The following is a 20954-nucleotide window of genomic DNA, read 5'->3' as shown; positions in this document are numbered from 1 at the left end:
AGGCTACAAGCAATTCTTGACTTTGACGAAGTATCCAAATGCCAACATTTTCATAGCAGGTGACGCAAACGAACTAAGTCTTAATTATCTGTGCAATGACCAGAAGCTTAAGCACATTGTTGATTTCCCTACTACAAAACGCAGAACCAGTTTGGATACCATTTGCACCAACGTTAAAACCTTCTACAATATTCCAACTACCCTTCCCCCATCGGTGGTAACTATCGTTTCATGCTATAATTGAAACCACTGCTAGTTTTTAAAACAAATTAATTAGTCAAATTAACAAATTAAATTAATTTTCGTACCGGCCAATAACAAGTCAATGTCTTTATGATTTTGGATCTTGGATTATATCCGAGAGCTGGAATGATGGTGTGTCGTGTGTAAATCATAATCCAAAGGCTAGTTTATTTAAAACAAGTTTAACGAACAATTACGAAAATGTTTCCCAGAGGTTACCAAGAAGGTATGTTCCACAGATAAACCCTACATTAATGAACAACTAAAAGAACAAATCCATCAAAAACTAAAACGTTTTTGCTTTGGAAAGAAAGATGATGCCTTAACCCGCCGTAAAGAAATAAAGACAGAAAAACGTCGTTCTGATTCTCGTTATTGTAAGAATAAATTGCTTAAAACAGAATAAACCTCACCAGTGATTTCAGAAAGCGAAAGAAATAGGGGGTCGCTCGTGCAAGAACCTTGATTTTCTTCTGGATGAACCGCCTGAATAGACAGCCAATGAGCTGAATAAAAACCAAGCTGGCATTGTGCAAACTCTCTCGGAAAACCATCTTGTCCCTAAGACTCCAAAAGATAAATTCTGGAAATTCCAGCAAAGCAAATAATGGAAAAAATACAGAAACTGAAAAAACTGGTATTTGTCCCATTGATATCCTAATTGATCTAATAAAAGCATTCTCTGATAAACAATCAACATCCTTTGTTAGTATTTTTAACGATATTAGTAATTCCGGATTTTACCCGTCGTGCTGGAAGCTGGGGTATATTACTCCAATCCAAAAAAAGGGAGGTCTGAATGATTTTACTGGAGTACGACCAATCCCCTTGACTCTAGTTTTCTCAAAAATGTACGAGGGTTTCTTAGATTGGCTAATTGGTTAAAGGCAGAGACTCTTGAACTTATTGACTTACAACAGTTTGGAAACCTGAAGGAGACATCTTCTTCATACTACCTTGTTAGTCTTCTTGACACCATTCTTAAAGACCATGAAAACGCTGATACTTGGTTGAATATTTTATTAATTGATCTACAGAAAGAGTTCAATCTAATAGACCACAAATCCTTGGGAATAAACTGCTGACGGAATTTCAAGCGAGTCCCTTTCTAGTTAAAATTGTTGCCTTCTTTTTAACAAATCGTTCTCTAGTGCTTAGATATAAAAATGTTTATGCCGACTCCCTATCTTTTTTGGAGTCCCTCAGGGAACCCTGAGGGGTCCCATTTTATTACTTATAATGGTTAATAGCCTCGTGACTGACCACAAAGAGCGATGGAAGTATATGGATGATCTGTCTGCGCTTGAGATTTGTCGACGAAATATTAAAAGCTCAATTATGACACTACTTAACAATGTCACACAGGAGGCTTCTTTGTCGAAGATGATAGTTAACGGTAATAAATCGTCAGTTATGACAGTTAATTTTTTAAAATCCCCCGTACTTTCACAAACCCCATTCCTCCCAAAATCTAACATATGCATTAAACTACTTGGGGTGATAATTACTGCCGACTTGAAGTGAGATGCCCATGTCCAAAACATCCTCAAACAAGCTTTTCCTTCGGTTTCCCTTCTAAGACTTTTGATTAAATTTTCTGGTCCCCCCAAGGATCTTTTCCACTTTAGGATCTTTGTCCTTTTATTCGGCCAACAATGGAGTTAACTTGTCCCGTATGACATTTTGGTCTTTCTTCAGAGCATATCAAGATTGAAAATGTCCAAAAACGAGCACTTAGAATCAAAAATGGTGAAGGGAAGATTCCATATCATTATCTACTAGGCAAGCTCAAGCTCACCACGTTGGCAGAGTGAAGGAGCCTCCTGTGCTTTCCTTTCGATACCAAGACCCTGTCTGTTCCCCGATTACGTTCCATCATCCCCGAACCCTACCTTCCTGCACACAACAGACCGCCCCGTATAAAATTCCAAAAAGTCCCCAAACTGACTCCCATCCTCGCAAAACATGACAGATATCGGAAGTTTTGTTCCGAGTTTTGTTGAGTGGTATAATAGCCAGGAATATAAGGGAAATATAATAGTCTATTTATTTTTTCATTTTGACTTTTTGACTTAGTTTTGACTCATCTTTTTTATTTATCTTGTACTATGGATTATGTTTGACGTGAAGGTCGAAGTATATCGATAAGAAATGCGTTATGACGTTTAATTCAGTGCTGTATTATGACGTCAGTATTATGACGTTTAATTGTAGTGCTGTTTATGACGTATAATTAAAATTCGGCAACCATGCTGTGAAAGAAATTTTTAAATTAATTTTATTCTATAAGACGACGTTTCTAATTAAAAGTGATTTATCTATTTTCCTTCTTTTCTATTAGTTCTATCATTTGCGAGTTTTTTTCTACCATTTATGATTTTTCTTTCTTTCGCAATCTTAGGCAATTTCCAAGTGAGGTACAACTTTCCTACTTAAATTAAGACTTCTCTATCACCTTTTCGTATTCTATGCTTTATTATTGTAATTTATTTTTTCTATTTCTATTGCATGCGACTTATCTATTTTCTCTAGCAATTACGGTCATTTTTGCACGAGGTATAACTTTTCTGCTTTTATCGCTACGCTTTTATTTCTATTTTTCTATTACCTCAGTTGATTACGCAACTTATTTTTATATTAGTTCTTCTATTTTTTACTTCTATTACCAGTTTCTACAATTATTGAGTAATTCACTTTTTATGAGTTTTCATTTTTTGTAATTTTGGACACTTCCGAGGGAAGCATGCTTTATTCATGTGTAACGACTTTTCTAAGTCGATTAAATACTTAAAAGACTTTAAAAAGGGGGACGATCTGATTCATAGAATAATAAGGATATTCAAGAAATAAATGTCACCAATGTCAAGACATAAAACATCACGAGCAGCCTTACCTTATGACCCCCCTCAGCGTTCCAAATGTGTATTCTACCATCAACTGATCCGCTGATGACATATTGGGAATCTGGAGAGAACGAAGCCTCAAGAGGTATTCCCTTGGGGTTCATATGACCCTAAAAGTAGATAGAATTGTAGAAATGTTCTTTTATAGCCATGTATACAGCAAATTACATTGGTTAAGATAGACCGTGAGTTAGTGATTTCAGTTTTACTTTTGGCTGCGTGCCAACCAATATAGAAAAAAAGTTCTAAAACTAGTTCCGTAAGAATACACAACTTTACGTTGTTGATAATTTAATCGATATTTAATTAATCGAAATTTAATCGATAATTTAATCGATATTGATATTTAATCGAAATTGATTTTACAATTTAGTCAAAATTGATCTTCCAAATCGCTGTTAAATAAAACTTTTAACAGAGTAACAGCAAACCTATAACGATAAGAAGTGAAATCATACAATAAACCAATGAAACCTAAAAAGAATAGCAATTAAAATGAAAAGTCAAGTCAAATATAAAACGAAAATAAATTACTAAGAATGCATAAATGAAATTTTAAACAAAAAAAGGTTAAAATGATTAATCTAGTATAAATAAGAGCAGAACTCCATTCCCATGAAATTCCACATATTATTCTTTAGTGGTCGTGAAACCCTTGCAGCAACAATTTCATTTACTCTTTACTGAAAAATTTTCTTATAATATATATATATATATATATATATATATATATATATATATATATTATATATATATATTATATATATATACTAGCTGTTGGGGTGGCGCTTCGCGCCACCCCAACACCTAGTTGGTGGGGGCGCTTCGCGCCCCCCCCAAGCCCCCCCGCGCGCGTAAGTCGTTACGCGCCATAATAGTTACGCGCCATTGTAGTTGTGTCCCTATGTCCCACCTGTGAATATAGATATATATATATATATATATGGTTTTAACTACGTAAAACTTGCGAATATACAACATTCTTTGCTGTCCCATTGTCTTTGCATATAAATAGATTGTCAGGTTATCCCCCTGTTTCCCCCGGTGTCCCCGTTGTAGTTGTGTCCCTGTGTCCCGGTCGTCATTTATATTCCCTGTGTCCCGGGTCCCGGTCATCATTTGTATCCCGGTGTCCCGGTCTGTATATACATTCGTTTTTTAGTTTTGTTTTTCTCCTTTATTTTTTTCCTTTTTTTTTCTTTTTTAGCTTATTTAGATTTTTAGATTTTTTAGTTTTTTTTATTAGTTTTTAGTTTTTATTTCTTTTTAGTTTTTTTGTCCCGGTCGTCATTTATATCCCCCTGTTTCCCCCGGTGTCCCCGTTGTAGTTGTGTCCCTGTGTCCCGGTCGTTATTTATATTCCCTGTGTCCCGGTCGTCATTTGTATCCCGGTGTACCGGTCTGTATATACATTCGTTTTTTAGTTTTGTTTTTCTCCTTTATTTTTTTCCTTTTTTTTTCTTTTTTAGTTTATTTAGATTTTTAGATTTTTTAGTTTTTTTTATTAGTTTTTAGTTTTTTTTTCTTTTTAGTTTTTTTGTAGTTTTTACCTTCTTTTTAGTTTTGTTAATTTTTTTTTTTACTTGTGTCCTGGTCGTCATTTATACTCCCTGTGTCCCGGTGCTTTGTTGATTGCTAATCGAACATTCCTTTTGTCCTGGTCGCTTTCTCTTTGAGTGTCGTCATTTATTTTTTTCTTTTTTAGTTCTTTTAGTTTTTACCTTTTTTAGTTTTTTTTTAGTTTTTAGTTTTTTTAGTTTTTTACCTTTTTTTAGTTTTTTTAGTTTTTTAGCTTTTTTATTTTTTTTATTAGTTTTTAGTTTTTTTGTAGTTTTTGCCTTTTTTTTTTAGTTTTTTGTCCTGGTCGCTTTCTCTTTGAGTGTCGTCATTTATTAGTTTTTTCCTTTTTTTTTTTAGTTTTTTATTGGTTTTTACCTTTATTTTAGCTTATTTTTCAGTTTTTTCCTTTTTTTTAGTTTTTTTTTATTTTTTATTTTTTTAGTTTTTTACCTTTTTTTAGTTTTTTTAGTTTTTTTAGTTTTTTTAGTTTTTTAGCTTTTTTACTTTTTTTATTAGTTTTTAGTTTTTTTTGTAGTTTTTGCCTTTTTTTAGTTTTTTCAGTTTTTTTTTTAGTTTTTTATTGGTTTTTACCTTTATAGTTTTTTTAGTTTTTTAGCTTTTTTATTTTTTTTTATTAGTTTTTAGTTTTTTTTGTAGTTTTTGCCTTTTTTTAGTTTTTTCAGTTTTGACGTCACCTAATCCAGTTTTTTCAGGTGACGTCACCTGACACATCCATCCACACATCCACAGACAGACAACTTATTTTTATATATATAGATTATATGTATATATATATATATATATATTATATATATATATATTATATATATATATATATTATATATATATATATATATATATATATATATATATATATATATATATATATATATTATATATACATATTATACATATATACATATATATCTATATATATAAAAATAAGTTGTCTGTCTGTGGATGTGTGGATGGATGTGTGGATGGATGTGTCAGGTGACGTCACCTGAAAAAACTGGATTAGGTGACGTCAAAACTGAAAAAACTAAAAAAAGGCAAAAACTACAAAAAAAACTAAAAACTAATAAAAAAAATAAAAAAGCTAAAAAACTAAAAAAACTATAAAGGTAAAAACCAATAAAAAACTAAAAAAAAAACTGAAAAAACTAAAAAAAGGCAAAAACTACAAAAAAAAACTAAAAACTAATAAAAAAAGTAAAAAAGCTAAAAAACTAAAAAAACTAAAAAAACTAAAAAAAGGTAAAAAACTAAAAAAAATAAAAAATAAAAAAAAACTAAAAAAAAACGAAAAAACTGAAAAATAAGCTAAAATAAAGGTAAAAACCAATAAAAAACTAAAAAAAAAAAGGAAAAAACTAATAAATGACGACACTCAAAGAGAAAGCGACCAGGACAAAAAACTAAAAAAAAAGGCAAAAACTACAAAAAAACTAAAAACTAATAAAAAAAATAAAAAAGCTAAAAAACTAAAAAAACTAAAAAAAGGTAAAAAACTAAAAAAACTAAAAACTAAAAAAAAACTAAAAAAGGTAAAAACTAAAAGAACTAAAAAAGAAAAAAATAAATGACGACACTCAAAGAGAAAGCGACCAGGACAAAAGGAATGTTCGATTAGCAATCAACAAAGCACCGGGACACAGGGAGTATAAATGACGACCAGGACACAAGTAAAAAAAAAAATTAACAAAACTAAAAAGAAGGTAAAAACTACAAAAAAACTAAAAAGAAAAAAAAACTAAAAACTAATAAAAAAACTAAAAAATCTAAAAATCTAAATAAACTAAAAAAGAAAAAAAAAGGAAAAAAATAAAGGAGAAAAACAAAACTAAAAAACGAATGTATATACAGACCGGTACACCGGGATACAAATGACGACCGGGACACAGGGAATATAAATAACGACCGGGACACAGGGACACAACTACAACGGGGACACCGGGGGAAACAGGGGGATATAAATGACGACCGGGACAAAAAAACTAAAAAGAAATAAAAACTAAAAACTAATAAAAAAAACTAAAAAATCTAAAAATCTAAATAAGCTAAAAAAGAAAAAAAAGGAAAAAAATAAAGGAGAAAAACAAAACTAAAAAACGAATGTATATACAGACCGGGACACCGGGATACAAATGATGACCGGGACCCGGGACACAGGGAATATAAATGACGACCGGGACACAGGGACACAACTACAACGGGGACACCGGGGGAAACAGGGGGATAACCTGACAATCTATTTATATGCAAAGACAATGGGACAGCAAAGAATGTTGTATATTCGCAAGTTTTACGTAGTTAAAACCATATATATATATATATATCTATATTCACAGGTGGGACATAGGGACACAACTACAATGGCGCGTAACTATTATGGCGCGTAACGACTTACGCGCGCGGGGGGGCTTGGGGGGGGCGCGAAGCGCCCCCACCAACTAGGTGTTGGGGTGGCGCGAAGCGCCACCCCAACAGCTAGTATATATATATATATATATATACATATATATATATATTATATATATATATATATATATATATATATATATATATATATATATATATATATATGTATATATATACATATATATATATATATGTATATATGTATATATGTTACCGTGAATGTCCGCAAATTAGTAATGTCAAAATTCATCGGTGAATGTCCGAAAAACCTTTTTTTTTTCTCCTTGAATTTAGTCAGCGTTGCCAGTCAAATTTTTCAATTTAATGCAAGTTTGATGACACATTAGGTTAGATTAGATTTGCTTAGACAAGGTTAGGTTGATTTAGGATAGCTTAATTTATGTTTTAAACCCATTTCTGATATTTAGAACCAAATTTGACCGAATCTAATTTAACCTAACCTTATCTAAACTAATATAATCTAATCTACCCTAACTTTAAAGTTTACCATCATAGGTTGCATAAGACTGAAAAAGCTGACTCGCAAAGCTAATTGAATTCAAGCAGAGAAAATAGAATTTCGGACATTCACCGGTAAATTTCAACATTAACGTTAACAACATTAACTAGATACAATAGCCTTGTATCAACACTTCGGACTTTAAATTACATAGCTTGCACATGAATTCGCAAATCATTTATTGATTCTAAATATCGCTTCAGCAAACTAAAAAGATATTCCATGAATCAGTAATTGATGTTTTATAAGTTTTATTTACGCATCATTTTCAAATAAAACAGGGGCAAAGGACGAAATACTGAATTTTTTTTATAAAAATTTTATAAGAAATTCTTATAAAATAACAAATTTTATAAGTGCTATAATCTTATAAATAACTTTACGGAAAACAGTCACATTTCGAGCTGACTGTTTCTTTTTCTCAAAACAATGAAAAAAAACGTCAGAAGCGAGATTGCTGAGAAAAAAAAACAGCAAAAAAAAAATTTGGATTAGCAGTTTAAAAAAATACTGATATTTACATATTAAAGTCAAAAAAATTTTGGGTTTATTAAAGTTCAAAAAGTTACAACAATTAAAGTTTATTTACTTTTGAGTAAACTGCAAATAATGTCCTGGTCTTCAGAGGGCATGGAGAGCGACAGCCCTATTCGTTTACGCTTTGTGTTTGACTCAAGTTATTTGTTGAAATTTATGTTCCTTTTGGGTTTCATTTACTTATTGATGGTAGTTTGTTGGTATTTATACGATTGGAAACTACTTGACTTCATTTCGGCTCGTTTTTGGTTTAATATAGCTCTTTACTTTTCTTTGAAAAAATTGTTTTACCAGAAAAGTTTTTTAAATTGATTCCTGTTCATTTTTTATTGATAAAGTCTTTGTGCTGAAAAAGAAAAGATTGCCCGTTGAAAATCCAGACGCACATACTACTGTTTAATTTCATTTTTACATTTCCTCAAATTTTCCTGAAAAATAAAACTTAATATCATTACCAAAGATCGATTTCATTTGACAACCTAGGAGCACTTACACTCTTTTGACTTAGTGTATCATGTCTAATTAGGTTTCGACTTAATACTCCCAATCATTCTTTAGATATTGCTCAGATGTCTTATTTGAAACCAGCATTCACATAGTACCTTTTGATTTAGTTTTAAAGCAACACAAACTTTGTATAAATGTTTATACCTTATACCTATTCACATTGCACCTTTTTGATCCAGTACAACATCCCTTCCTCGTACCCTCATAGTTTCAACTATCAGGTTAAATAGATGCTTGAAGCCATTTTGAGATATTGGATATGTGCCGTCGATAGCCAGTATGCACAAAATATGTTTTGATTTAGCCCAACATCCCCTTCAACAGCCCTAAGTTCCATATTAATGCCATTAGCCTTAGCAATATTAGTACTAACAGCTGTAGTAGTACCATCACTGCTACTAGTAGTATGCAAACAGAGGATTTTCATTATCTCAACATACCTCTCAGTATGCTCTGAAAGTTTCAACATTATACTCTAGGCCGATCTGGACATACTGATGACACGGCCAATTGACAGGCTCCTTAGATATAGTATATTTAAATTTAATTTAACATACCTTTCACACACACTTTATGAAGATATCTCCTTAGTACCCTTAGTCTCAATAGTACTATTAGTAGTAGTAGAAGAAGCAGTAGGGATAATATAGTAATAATGTCTAGGGGTTGGTTCAAAGGACCACCCCCAACCATGCAATAAAAGTTTCAAGTAAATACTCTAAGCTGTTGCTAAAATACAGCTGTAATAATCTGCATCCACATAGTGTGTTTCAATTAAGATCACGATCATCTTCAACATTCCTTGAAAATTTCACTATAGTACCCTTACCTTCTGTAGTACAAGTAGAACTTGTAGCAGAAGCAGTCGCAGCAGTAGTAGCAGTTGTAACATTAGCTGTAGTAGCAGTAGTAGTAGTGTCATTAGTTGCAGTAGTATACGCATTTTGGCTAGTTCAACATCCCTGTTAACGTGTGCTGAAAGTTTCAACTTAATGCCCTAGATTCTTCCTGAAATACTACTCGTTTTAAACACCCTGATTGTAAATGCATTACATTTACAACTAGCATCCCAGAAGAAAATACTAATCTACGGCAGTTTTCACTACAGAAAAAAAATTAGTTGTTTATGATATTGAACTGACGTTGAAGAGAGTCAAGCTAAAAGAAAACCAATACTAAGAAATGAGACCTTGACGACAATAGGCCTATAGCCTTTGTGTTATATATATATTTAAAATAATGACATATATTATTAAAAAACAAGTATTTTAAAAGGATCAGGTTTTTATGCAAACTCCAAATATGTCAGCCATTAATCCTGTTTAAATTCTCTGATTTTAAGTTTAAATTGTCTTCAGGTAAGTGTTTCAGTTAATTGTAACAATTATAAGAAAAGAAAAATGGCACAATTTTCGAAAAAGAGGCACCATACAGGGATAAAAATATTGATGAAAATTATGCGATTAAATCAAAATATATGATAAATCCTGACATTCAAAGCTTAAAAAATGCAAAATTTTACTTTTTCCCCAAGAATGATGGTAAAGGACCCGTTTAAGGGTGCTGAGGGAGCGACAACTCCTCTCTTGTTTGGAATTATTCACAGAAACTACTATTGAAAGGTTTGATCATTAGCATAAAGAGCGAATTGATGCAATTTTTCAAGCATAATTTTCGAAATATGCCGTAAGCATAATGACCTCGTCATGTCGTCCTGTGGTGGCGCAGTGGGTTTGACCTTAGCTTAGTAATAGGGGACCCAGAGATCGAACCATGCTACAGTGATGCACTGCAGGGCCGACGCAGGGACCTGAGTAGTTAAGAATCGTCGTTAATCTGATACAATACAATACCTCGTCATGTCGTAAAAATAATTTCCGTCGATTCTGCTTGTGTGCATTGACAACGCTTTTGGCACAAAATGGCTTCCAATTTTGATGAAGGCAGGTTTTTTTTTAAATACAAAATGAATCTTAATTTGGAAAAAAAAAAACTTTTTTCAGGTAAATATATGCTTCCCTGACAAACTTGCTTCTATATTTAAAAAAACAATTGATATGTGTGAATCAAACTTTCAAGAATTAGCTTTCAGCCTTCTGAATATCAGCTCCTGAAAACTCTGAAAACTGTTTTCAGGTAAATACTTAATTCCCGGACAATCTTGCTTCCACATTTAAAAAAACAGTGGATTTGTGTGAATCAAACTTTAAAGAATTAGCTTTCAGCCTTCAGATGCTCAGCCTTCTGAATATCAGCTTCTGAAAACTCTGAATTTTTTTTAGGTAAATACCTAATTCCCGGACACTATTGCTTCTATATCTAAAAAAAAACAGTGGATATATGCAAATCAAACTTTCAAGAATTAGCTTTCAGCCTTCTGATGCTCAGCCTTCTGAATATCAGTTTCTGAATTCTCTGAAAACTGTTTTCAGGTAAATAATTAATTCCCGGACAATCTTGCTTCTATATTTAAAAAGACAGAGGATATGTGTGAATCAAACTTACAGGAATTAGCTTTCAGCCTTCTGATGCCCAATCTTCTGAATATCACTTTCTGAAAACTCTGAAATGCTTTACGCTTTTAGTTAAACTTAAACATACCATTTCCCCACCTGCTTCTTTCTCAACTACAGAATGATTTAGTTCGATGCTTCTAGGTAGACACCCAAAATGGGGCAAATCGTAAGAACAATGTCGGTGTTTTTAACTTTCTAGATTCTTTTTTTCTTGGGAGGGGGGGGAGAAGCGTTAACTAACCTAAATGTTCTAAACTCCTCATTTCTCTGCTTTCTATTAAAACTGCTGTTTTTTGCTCAAAATGATAAATTTGATCTTGTGAGGTAAATGGTTTGGGATCCACTGGCATTTTGTTTCTTTCATAATTTTTTTTTAATTTCCAGTAGTCAACTTGAATGAATAAATTTTTATTAAGTGATTAAAATTTATACAAATATTTTACTACTAATAGTCTATGAACTAACACTTAAAAAGAACACTGGAATAATGAAACCTCTAAATGCCACAATCAAAGGTAAAAATGAAATATAACCATTAAACCAGTCTTCTAGTAGAATACAAAAACCTATTCAAACATTTCCCTAACATTTTGTCAGACACTACTGAATTAGGAAAAAGAATGGTAAATCAATACCTAGCGATTGGAGTCATAGTTCCAAAACCAAAAAACTTTCATCACAAATACGTTCTCGGTTCTCAACTTCTAACCTTTCCAATTTTATAATTTAATCGACAATGTCCAGTTATAATATGCATTTTCTGATGTGTAATATTCACTTTAGAAGCAGCTATTAAATCTGGAGTTTAAGGACTTATCCAGGGGACGGGGGTAGGGTTGGTAAGGGGTTTGACCCCCCTCCCCCCACCCAAATGTTAGTCTGACTGGTAAAAACTTAACAAAAATGAATATAGGCCTAAACAAACTTGATGGGTTTTTAACGTTTATTCCCCCCCCCCCGAAGAAAACACTGGATACGGCCCTGGTAGAGCCAGCTTAACTATTGATTTTTGATAAGCTCTGAAAGTTTAATCCATATAAATGAACAATTTTCTATTGAAACATTGAAGAAATCTTGTTAGGAAAGGTGTTACTTACACTACGATTAACCAACTTGCTTAAGTCAATCTTGTGATAAAAAAAAATTGTCAGATTTTTCATCCACAAGCCGCTCCTTCGTTTTACAAATATTGCGCATGAGCAAACGGTAAAACTACTAAACCAAACTCATGGCAGAGAATGGTTACACCCAACGTTTTATTGGCTATTTATCGAAGCTATCCATTAGCCTTATGACATAGCTATTGACATAACCTTATGGAATAACTATTAAGCAAAATTTCTGGACAATGTTTGTCCACATTCCGAAAATACTTTCTTCAAAATTGACCGACAGTTCCAGAGATTGATGAATATTTTCAGGAATCGTTTCAAATATCAATTCCTGAATATTTAGAAAGTTTCAGATGACTGCTTTTCCAATGATTTACCAGTCGAGTATTCAGAAAATGATTCAAGAGTGTTTTTTTGGCAAACCGCTAGACAGATTGACTATTTCAAGAAACGGGTAAACGTCTAAACCAGGTCAGGTACATAATAATAATCCTACGAAAGAATACTCACAGTAAATGTTTGAATTGGGCGACCATCAAAGCTATCAATTAATCTTATGATAGAGCCATTGGTTGATATCATGATAGATTTGCCATCAGGACTGAATTTGAGGCCAGTCCAGTCGCAGTCTTTCTCTTGTGAAAATTTGAAGGTAGCAAATGGACCCTTGAAAAAATTTCAGTTTCATGAGATTAGGTATAAGAAGCTTTTCAAAGAAGAGTAAAGAGCCATATCAAAATTGAGACCAGCACGACTAAAGTCCTAGGTTAATCCAAAATCAAAAAGACCAGAAACTACAATTAAACAATAAAGGAATCCGAATCGAACAAAGATTTAAACAAATAACCAGAAACTATTTTGTGTTAATCCAAAATCAAAAAGACCTGAAACTACTAGTAAATAATAAAGGAAACCGAACCGAACATCGAACTTGGATCGGAAATCGAACAAAAATTTAAATAAATAATAAGAAACTATTTTGGGTTAAAACAAATTCAAAAAGACCTGAAACTACTATTAAACAATGAAGGAAACCAAATTGAACATCAAACTTAAAATTGGAAATCAAGCAAAAATTTAAATAAATAATCAGAAACTATTTTGGGTTAATCCAAAAGCAAAAAGACCTGAAACTATTATTAAACAATAAAGGAAACCGAATCGAACATCGAACTTGAATCGGAAATCAAACAAAAATTTAAATAAATAATCAGAAACTATTTTCAGTTAATCAAAAAGACAAAAAATTGCTATTATCAGAAACAATTTTGGGTTAATCTAAAATCAAAAAGACCAGAAACCACTATTAAATAATAAAGGACTGAGCAAAGGCCCATTTTACCCAGGTACTTGGGGTTTTAAGTTTCAATTTTGCTCGATAAAAAGTTTTACTACCCAATAAAAACCTCATTTTCAGCCAAAACTTTCTTTTCGTAAACTACCTGATCCTTGGATTTTGATCCAAGTTTGAACTTAATTTTGAATTGGCTTGATCCAATTGGTCTACTTGATCCTTGGAGTTTCAGATACAAAAATCAAGCCAACTGAAGAAAATTTGCACAAAACAAAAGATCAAAGCCAATTAAACTAAATCGAATAAAAATTCAATTATAATTCAATTAATAAATTCAATAAATATTTATAATTTATTTATAATTCAATAAATTATTTATAATTCAATTAATAAAATTCAATTAATAGCACCTGTTTTTTCGTTGTAATATACCAACACTAACTAATATACCAACTAATATACCACAACACTAATATACCAACACTAAGTAATTATTGCTAGTGGTGTGGAGTTGATACGTAATACAAGCTTTAACTCGTCCACTTTATTCGTCAGAAACTTGTATTTGCATAGAATCATACTTTGAAAATGCATTTTGACAGTTAGAATGCCAAGTTTTAATACAGGAGAAAGGTTTTCCAAGTTGTTCAGTCTCATTGCAGTAAAAAAGCCTCATTAATGGTATTGGTTCTGAGGGATGTACAATAATTATGAGTGTCGGGTATGGGTGTCTCATTCCTTCGTTTTTTTTTGTTTTTTTTTTTTTTTTGTTCCACTGTCATTACAAACTATAGACATTACTGGCATACAGTAGCCTCCGTTATGAAGTAGATAGTGATCTCTGCGTTCTCGAAATCTTGTACAGCGTTTCCCGCGCCATCTTCTTTTATCTTTAAATTGGAGATATAGATATAGATAAGGTTTGTACAGCTGATATACGATAAGTTCCAATAATAGATGGCGCCAAAGGTCTGGAATGGAGCGCTTACTTTTCAGAAAGCTTACTGGGCTAACTTTGACTTCTTCTGCAGCCATTTTCAGAAAAACTTGAATTAATAGAATCACTATATAACCCCTTATGTCACAATGTTTCTGATGGTAGTATGGATGCCTTTACAAATCAGAGCCCGATCTTCCGTGATTGTAATATACTATAGAAATGACCTTCGACCAATCCTTTTTGTTCTTCTCTTCTCTCCGTGGCACCTCCAGACACGTAATACACAAGGCAGACTGCATCCCCCCCAAAGCTACACCACTGATTGTGCTTATACAAAAATAATTTCTTTAACAAGACTGCCTTTCTATTTAAAAATAAAAAAAATGAAGAATTGACATTTTTAATTTCTATTTATATATTTTTTTTCCAATATAAGTATTATATCTTATATAAAAGAGTGAAAGTTTATTAAAAAACTCTAAAGAGACAACACGCTTCGGCTAAATTATCGATCGACAAGATCCAAGCAATCTATCGCGCACAATAAAGTTTTCTTGACCTGTATTTAATTACATTTGTTTGAACCTAGGTCAAAATGTAATTTATTTAAATAAATAGACTATTTCATTATCCTAAATTTCAGTAAACACCAAAAAGAAGATGTTCCCGCTGTTATATTATTGATATAGCCTATCAGAAAGACAGCATAGTTATCCTGAATTTTTTTTTATTTACAGGGGGGAACAGTTGTAATGTTAGATATTATTATTTTTGTTTTTCGTTTGTGTTTTTGTTCCATTTTATCTATATTTTTTCATAATTTAAATTTTTTAAATATTTTTTTTCATATTTTTCTTTATATATTTTTTGACGTTGATAAGGAATTTCGGACGTGCAGTCAAAACATGCAGACCTGCTCAGAGGAAAAGTGCCCAGCTACTTGTTACATCTGGGAGTAAGGCACTTTATCACTTTCACAGAAGGTGGACAGAAATCCACCGAAGCGTCGAAAAAAAAACATCATATTCCAGTGAGGGTGAATCCCCAAGTAAGAAAGCTAATCGCGGAAGTGATAGCGAGGACCGGAGAAACTTTCTATACATAATTGTATGGAGCGCAGAAGACGTGTTGACCTACGACACACGTTTGATACACTCAATTATAATATACCTGATCTAAAAGAAAACTGACCGATTGTCTAAAGTGGTTACTTTGAGAAAGGCCACTTTCTATTGTGAAGCACTAAGTTTAGTGGATATCCGGCTAATGAAAGAAAAGAAATCGTTATCAGGACAAGAAAATAGACTAAGAAAAAAACTGCAATTACTACAAGAATACTAATGAATTAGTATTTTTTTTTATCTTTGTACGCAAAATGTACAGTTTTTGTTATATCCCGAGGAGCGTTTTTTTTAAGCTTGTTTGTTTTGTTTGCTTGTTTTTTTGTTCCTTTTTATCCATATTTTTGAATAATTTTTTTTTTAAATAATGTTTGACGTTGATAATGAATTCCGGACGTGCAATCGAAATATCCAGATCTTTCTAATTATTAAATTTTTTCTTTTAACTGTCTTATTTGCATTGCCGGACATAGGCCGATTCAGGTGCAGACCTGACCCAAAATAGTTTTTAACTTTGCACCTGATTTCAGATCCAAACGAAGTTGGAATCTCCCTACCCCTTTAAATTCTGATTTTATTACCGATGACCGAGCACTCTATTAGACTTAAAATGTTTAGTAAAAATCAAATAAGCGTTCGCTAGTGGGCTGACCATCAAAAGTATTAATAAACAGGAAGAACAATGATTTGATCTAAAATGACTAATTTTTTTTAGTTGCACCAAAAATTTTTTGCTCAATTTTTTTTTCTTTTTTTTTGAAGCACCTGATTTCAGATCCAAACGAACCTACAACCCCCCTTCCCATTTAAATTGCGATTTTATTACCAATGACCAGCTTATCTCAGGGACAAACATAAAGATAAAGAAACAAAAACTTGTCTCGTCGAAAGATCAAATTCCGATTAAATTTCAGAATAGACTAAGATTCAGAACTTAATTAAATACCCATGACGCCTTTGACAAATTTCTTTTCTAAATTCACGTTTGAAAAAATGAAAGATGGAAATAAATAGAAAAATGAAAAACTGGAAGGAATAGAAAAGGAAAGTTTTCGCGTTTACTTTGTCTCGACACAGCGATAAAGAAAACGAGAAAAAATTACCTTATCAATTGATCTATAATCTGTTTTTTCTGTATCGATGTTTAACTAGCAAAAAAAAAGAAAATGGAAACTAGTAGAGGAAACAAAATTATAAGTAAAAGGCAATAACAAAAACGTTAAGAGAAAAAAACGAAGTAAAAAAGAGAAAAAGAAATATGTGATGTTTTTTCTCCACTTTCAATACTACAACAAAAAATCATCCCGATCCCTCAACTCTAAGTGTTTTCCAATATTTTAGGTTTCCCCCTCCTAAATCCCCCCCCCAATGTCACCAGATCCGATCGGGATTTAAAATAAGAGCTCTGAGACACGATATCCTTCCAAACATCAAATTTCATTAAGAATTGATCAACTGTTCGTAAGTTAAATATACTTCATTTTTTCTACTTTTTCCGAATTAACCGGCCCCCCACTCCCCCCAGATGGTCAAATCGGGGAAAACGACTATTTCTAATTTAATCTGGTCCGGTCCCTGATTCGCCTGAAAAATTTCATCGTCCTTGCTTACCTGGAAGTGCCTAAAGTAGCAAAACCGGAACCGACAGAATTTGCGATTGCTATATGTCACTTGGTTAATACCAAATGCCATAAAAAACGAAGTAAAAAAGAGAAAAAGAAATATTTGATGTTTTTTCTTCGATTTCAATAGTACAATAAAAAATTACCTTATCAAAAGATCTAAGATCGTAAAGTTTGACTGATTCAGAATTAACCCCAGCAGCGAATACTAGACCTTCAGGGTCAAAAGCCGCCACAGGTCTACCAGTGAGGTTCATCAGCCCCTGACAATTCGGTGATTTCAAGTCCCAAAGACGCAATGTTTTATCAAGAGCACCAGATAGGAACATATCATCCGAGGGTGACATACAAAGGGTAACCACTCTAAAAAATCAAGAAATGTTTCATATAAACTCAATTTGAATCGATATCATTTTCCATCCTCTTCTTTTGTTGAAGAAAGAAGAAAAAAAAGAAAAGAAAAGAAAATAAGAATAAAATACTAAAAGAGAAGAAAAAATACAACTAATTACTAATACTATTAGTAACGATTCACTCCAGAGCCTGCCCTCACCACAGCTACAATGGCATTTCCTTCATTCCTATATGTTCAAAGCTCCCCTTTTTACACTCTCCCAAAACGTCCAATTTCTCTTAAATCTTTCCTTTTGATATCATTCCACCCTATCCGGGGACAACCAGCTTTTTCGTTTGACTCTAGATTAGTGGTTGCCGCCTAATTTTGTGCCATTCTCCACCTAGACATTCTTAAAATCCTGATGCCCCGTTCATGACATTTAAATTTGTTATTCAAGTTGTACGTGTATATACCTGACGGAAGCTTAAAGGCTAATAACTTAGCATCTTTTTTGAGTCGTCATCACAGTATATTTTATAGTAATGAAAAATATTATCTGGACAACACCTTTTATACGATTTATGACGTCAGTCCAATAATATCATGTTTCTTTTAGCTCTTTAACTGCATATGAATGTGACGTGATTCACACGAAGAACTTTTTAATTTAAGGCTCTAAAGTATAGTCAGCCAAAGGGTGCACGTCCTGCCCGTGACCCGCCAAAGTATTGTCATACCCTATCGGTTTGGCATGTGCCCCACTTTGGGATTTACGGCCCTAGATGCTAGGGTGATAGAGACGATCCTAGGCAATCTGTAATTCTTCAACCGCAGAACTTGTCCTAGCCATCTCCACTTTTCTTTTACTATAGCTCTGGAAAGCAGGATTGAAAAACATATTTTGTAAAGTTTAATATTTGAAATATGGTTAATTAGATGAAAACCCGAAACAACCCGAAAGACAATAGCTCTGAGACACATCTAACAAATTCTTCTCCGTTTTTCGGAGCACCCACGATTCATAACCATACTTGACGTTGTCATCCCTGCAGCTTCCAATGGTTCGTAAACTTATTTCCCTATTCATCCAAGCTTATTTTTTACCTTAAAAAACTCCCTAGACCTTGGCTATTCTGCTTTTAACATCTTCGCTGCATTTAATGTCTTTACTAATAATACTACCCAGGTAAGTAACTTTCCACTCAATTGATCTTCTCGTTACCCTATATTACCTCTTCCCGTTCCCTTATTCCCAGTATTAGCAATTTACAGTATTAGCAATTACATGATCAAATTTAAAATCTAATCTTCCACCCTAAACTCATAAAATATAAAAACTCATTAATTTGGAAACTTCTATCGGCTGAATCTTACGCTAGCTCATAATCCACAAAACTGAGGACTAAAGGGTCTGGTGACTAAGCCAATTAGAAACATCTCATATATTAATCTGAGAGCGAAAATTGGGTCGACGAATCCTATACCATTCCTAAAACCATTCTGATCTCGTTTTCTAACTTTACCTACGCCATCTCTTAGTCTAAAAATTAACATCGTACTGATTAATTTGCTTCCTACAGAGACCAGGCTACTGCCTCGCTTATCGCCATCTGAAATAGCTAAACCAAGCATTAAAGATTGTGACAAGAATTCCATTCCTCCTTCCTGTAGTAAGGCTGATCACGTAAGAGTCAGAAACATATCTTAATAAAACCAAATAAAAGACACCAAAATAAAACTAATTAGCTTGAAAGTTCTGAAATAACCATTTTATTGTGAAAAGGAGTTTTGAAATAACCATATTACAGCAAGCTTATAGGACGGGCTGTTTGAGGGTTGGAATGTTTTAATTAGCACTTCCCTGTTTGAAAGAGGATACTTGGTTAGGGCATACAATATATATGCCCTGCTTTATGTTACAGTGGTCTCAATCTTTTAAACTTTTTATCACCACCGGATTTGGGATAATTTTTTTTTTTGGTAATTATAAGTGTGCATGGTTTAATTAATAATCCATATACTAGTTAATGATTGTCTCATTTGAGTCACTATACCCCTTGTGCTGTACTGTTTGTACACTTGACAATCAAATAAAAGTAGCCAATATCTAGCATTCGTGTTCTCTCAAAACTCAGTAGGCTACGCCTCTTTCTAATTTGTTTAAGCTACCTCACTATAGAGATGCTATCCAAAGTCATCTACCATCATTGGCTACCATCATCTACCATAGCCTTTGGTGATAATAGAGGTCATAAGTCTCACCGTAAACAACCCAATTTATGCATAAAGATGAGTAAAACCTTTTTATGGCACAACCTTCCTGTTTACCCTTTATTGACGCTAAAAGATTACTGTATAATTATTACAAATGATGATTCTTAGGGGAAAAAAGGAAATTTTCGTCCACCTAAACTACAAAAGGTGAAAAGTCCAAGAGAATAAACCAAACAACATAAATTCAGAATGAGTAAAAATGAAAAGCCTGGACCATCAAATGAGACTAGATATACCGAAGCAGCTAAGGCAAAGGGAATTGAAAAAATATCTGAAGTAATCCAAAATGAAAATCGAAAATGAAGACAAAAGAAATATGCGGTTAGAAGATACGCGATAACAGGAATCAAAACAAGTCAAAAACGAAAGTGAAGGAAAAAACATTTGCAATTAAGAAGACTTATGACAACGAGGATCAAAAAGAATTAAAAAAAAAGTTGAATAAAAGGCTGCATACATATTATAGCGATAATACAAAAATCACTGATTTCTAGGATAAATTATCAGTTGTCAATAGACTAAAAATAATACTCATAAAATAGAATTTTCCTTAAAATCCTAAACCTACTATTTTCCTCATAAGCATAAAATTTTGCTTAATACCCTTGAAATATTAGAATAGTTTCTTAATAAGGCACAATTGCTTTAAAAGAAAGGTAATTGCAAAAATTTTTCCTTTTTACCATTCAAAGCTTTTTTTCCTTGTTTTTTTACCTTTTTACCATTTGTTCCTTTTTACCATTAAAAGCTTTTATTAGTCTAGCACGTTAATCTTCAAAAAATTCAACCAAATTAAACTGAGCTAAGTATAGAGTGTTACCTATATCACAGTAAAAAAAATACCAATAGGACGACAAAAAAAAAAACACGCAATTTTGACTTATTCAAAGTTCATATAACTTAGAACAAGAAGAAATTTTGGACCATCAAACACGACAAGACATAGCGGAAGACGTTAATTCCCAATGGAACTGTCTGAAATAATGAAAATCCAAAATGAAGAGGAAAGAAAAATGGTTTAAGAAGACAACCGACACCGATAATAAG

General features: G+C 32.6%; 1 protein-coding gene across 1 annotated transcript in view; it reads right to left on the bottom strand.

The window, feature by feature from the left end:
- Nucleotides 1-600: 600 nt before the first annotated feature.
- Nucleotides 601-20954, bottom strand: part of LOC136042632 (WD repeat-containing protein 82-like) — a 43869-nt gene continuing 23515 nt past the window's right edge. The window contains exons 4-7 of the mRNA XM_065727597.1: nucleotides 17443-17659; nucleotides 12830-12985; nucleotides 3137-3256; nucleotides 601-804 (exon numbers count right to left, since the gene is read on the bottom strand). Coding sequence (XP_065583669.1) covers nucleotides 616-804; nucleotides 3137-3256; nucleotides 12830-12985; nucleotides 17443-17659 — 682 coding nt within the window. The 3' untranslated portion in view covers nucleotides 601-615. The remainder of the gene's footprint in view (nucleotides 805-3136; nucleotides 3257-12829; nucleotides 12986-17442; nucleotides 17660-20954) is intronic.

This window comes from Artemia franciscana, unplaced genomic scaffold (assembly GCF_032884065.1).
Source record: "Artemia franciscana unplaced genomic scaffold, ASM3288406v1 Scaffold_1633, whole genome shotgun sequence".
Lineage (NCBI taxonomy): Eukaryota > Metazoa > Arthropoda > Branchiopoda > Anostraca > Artemiidae > Artemia > Artemia franciscana.
This window is presented reverse-complemented; position numbering and strand designations above follow the sequence as displayed.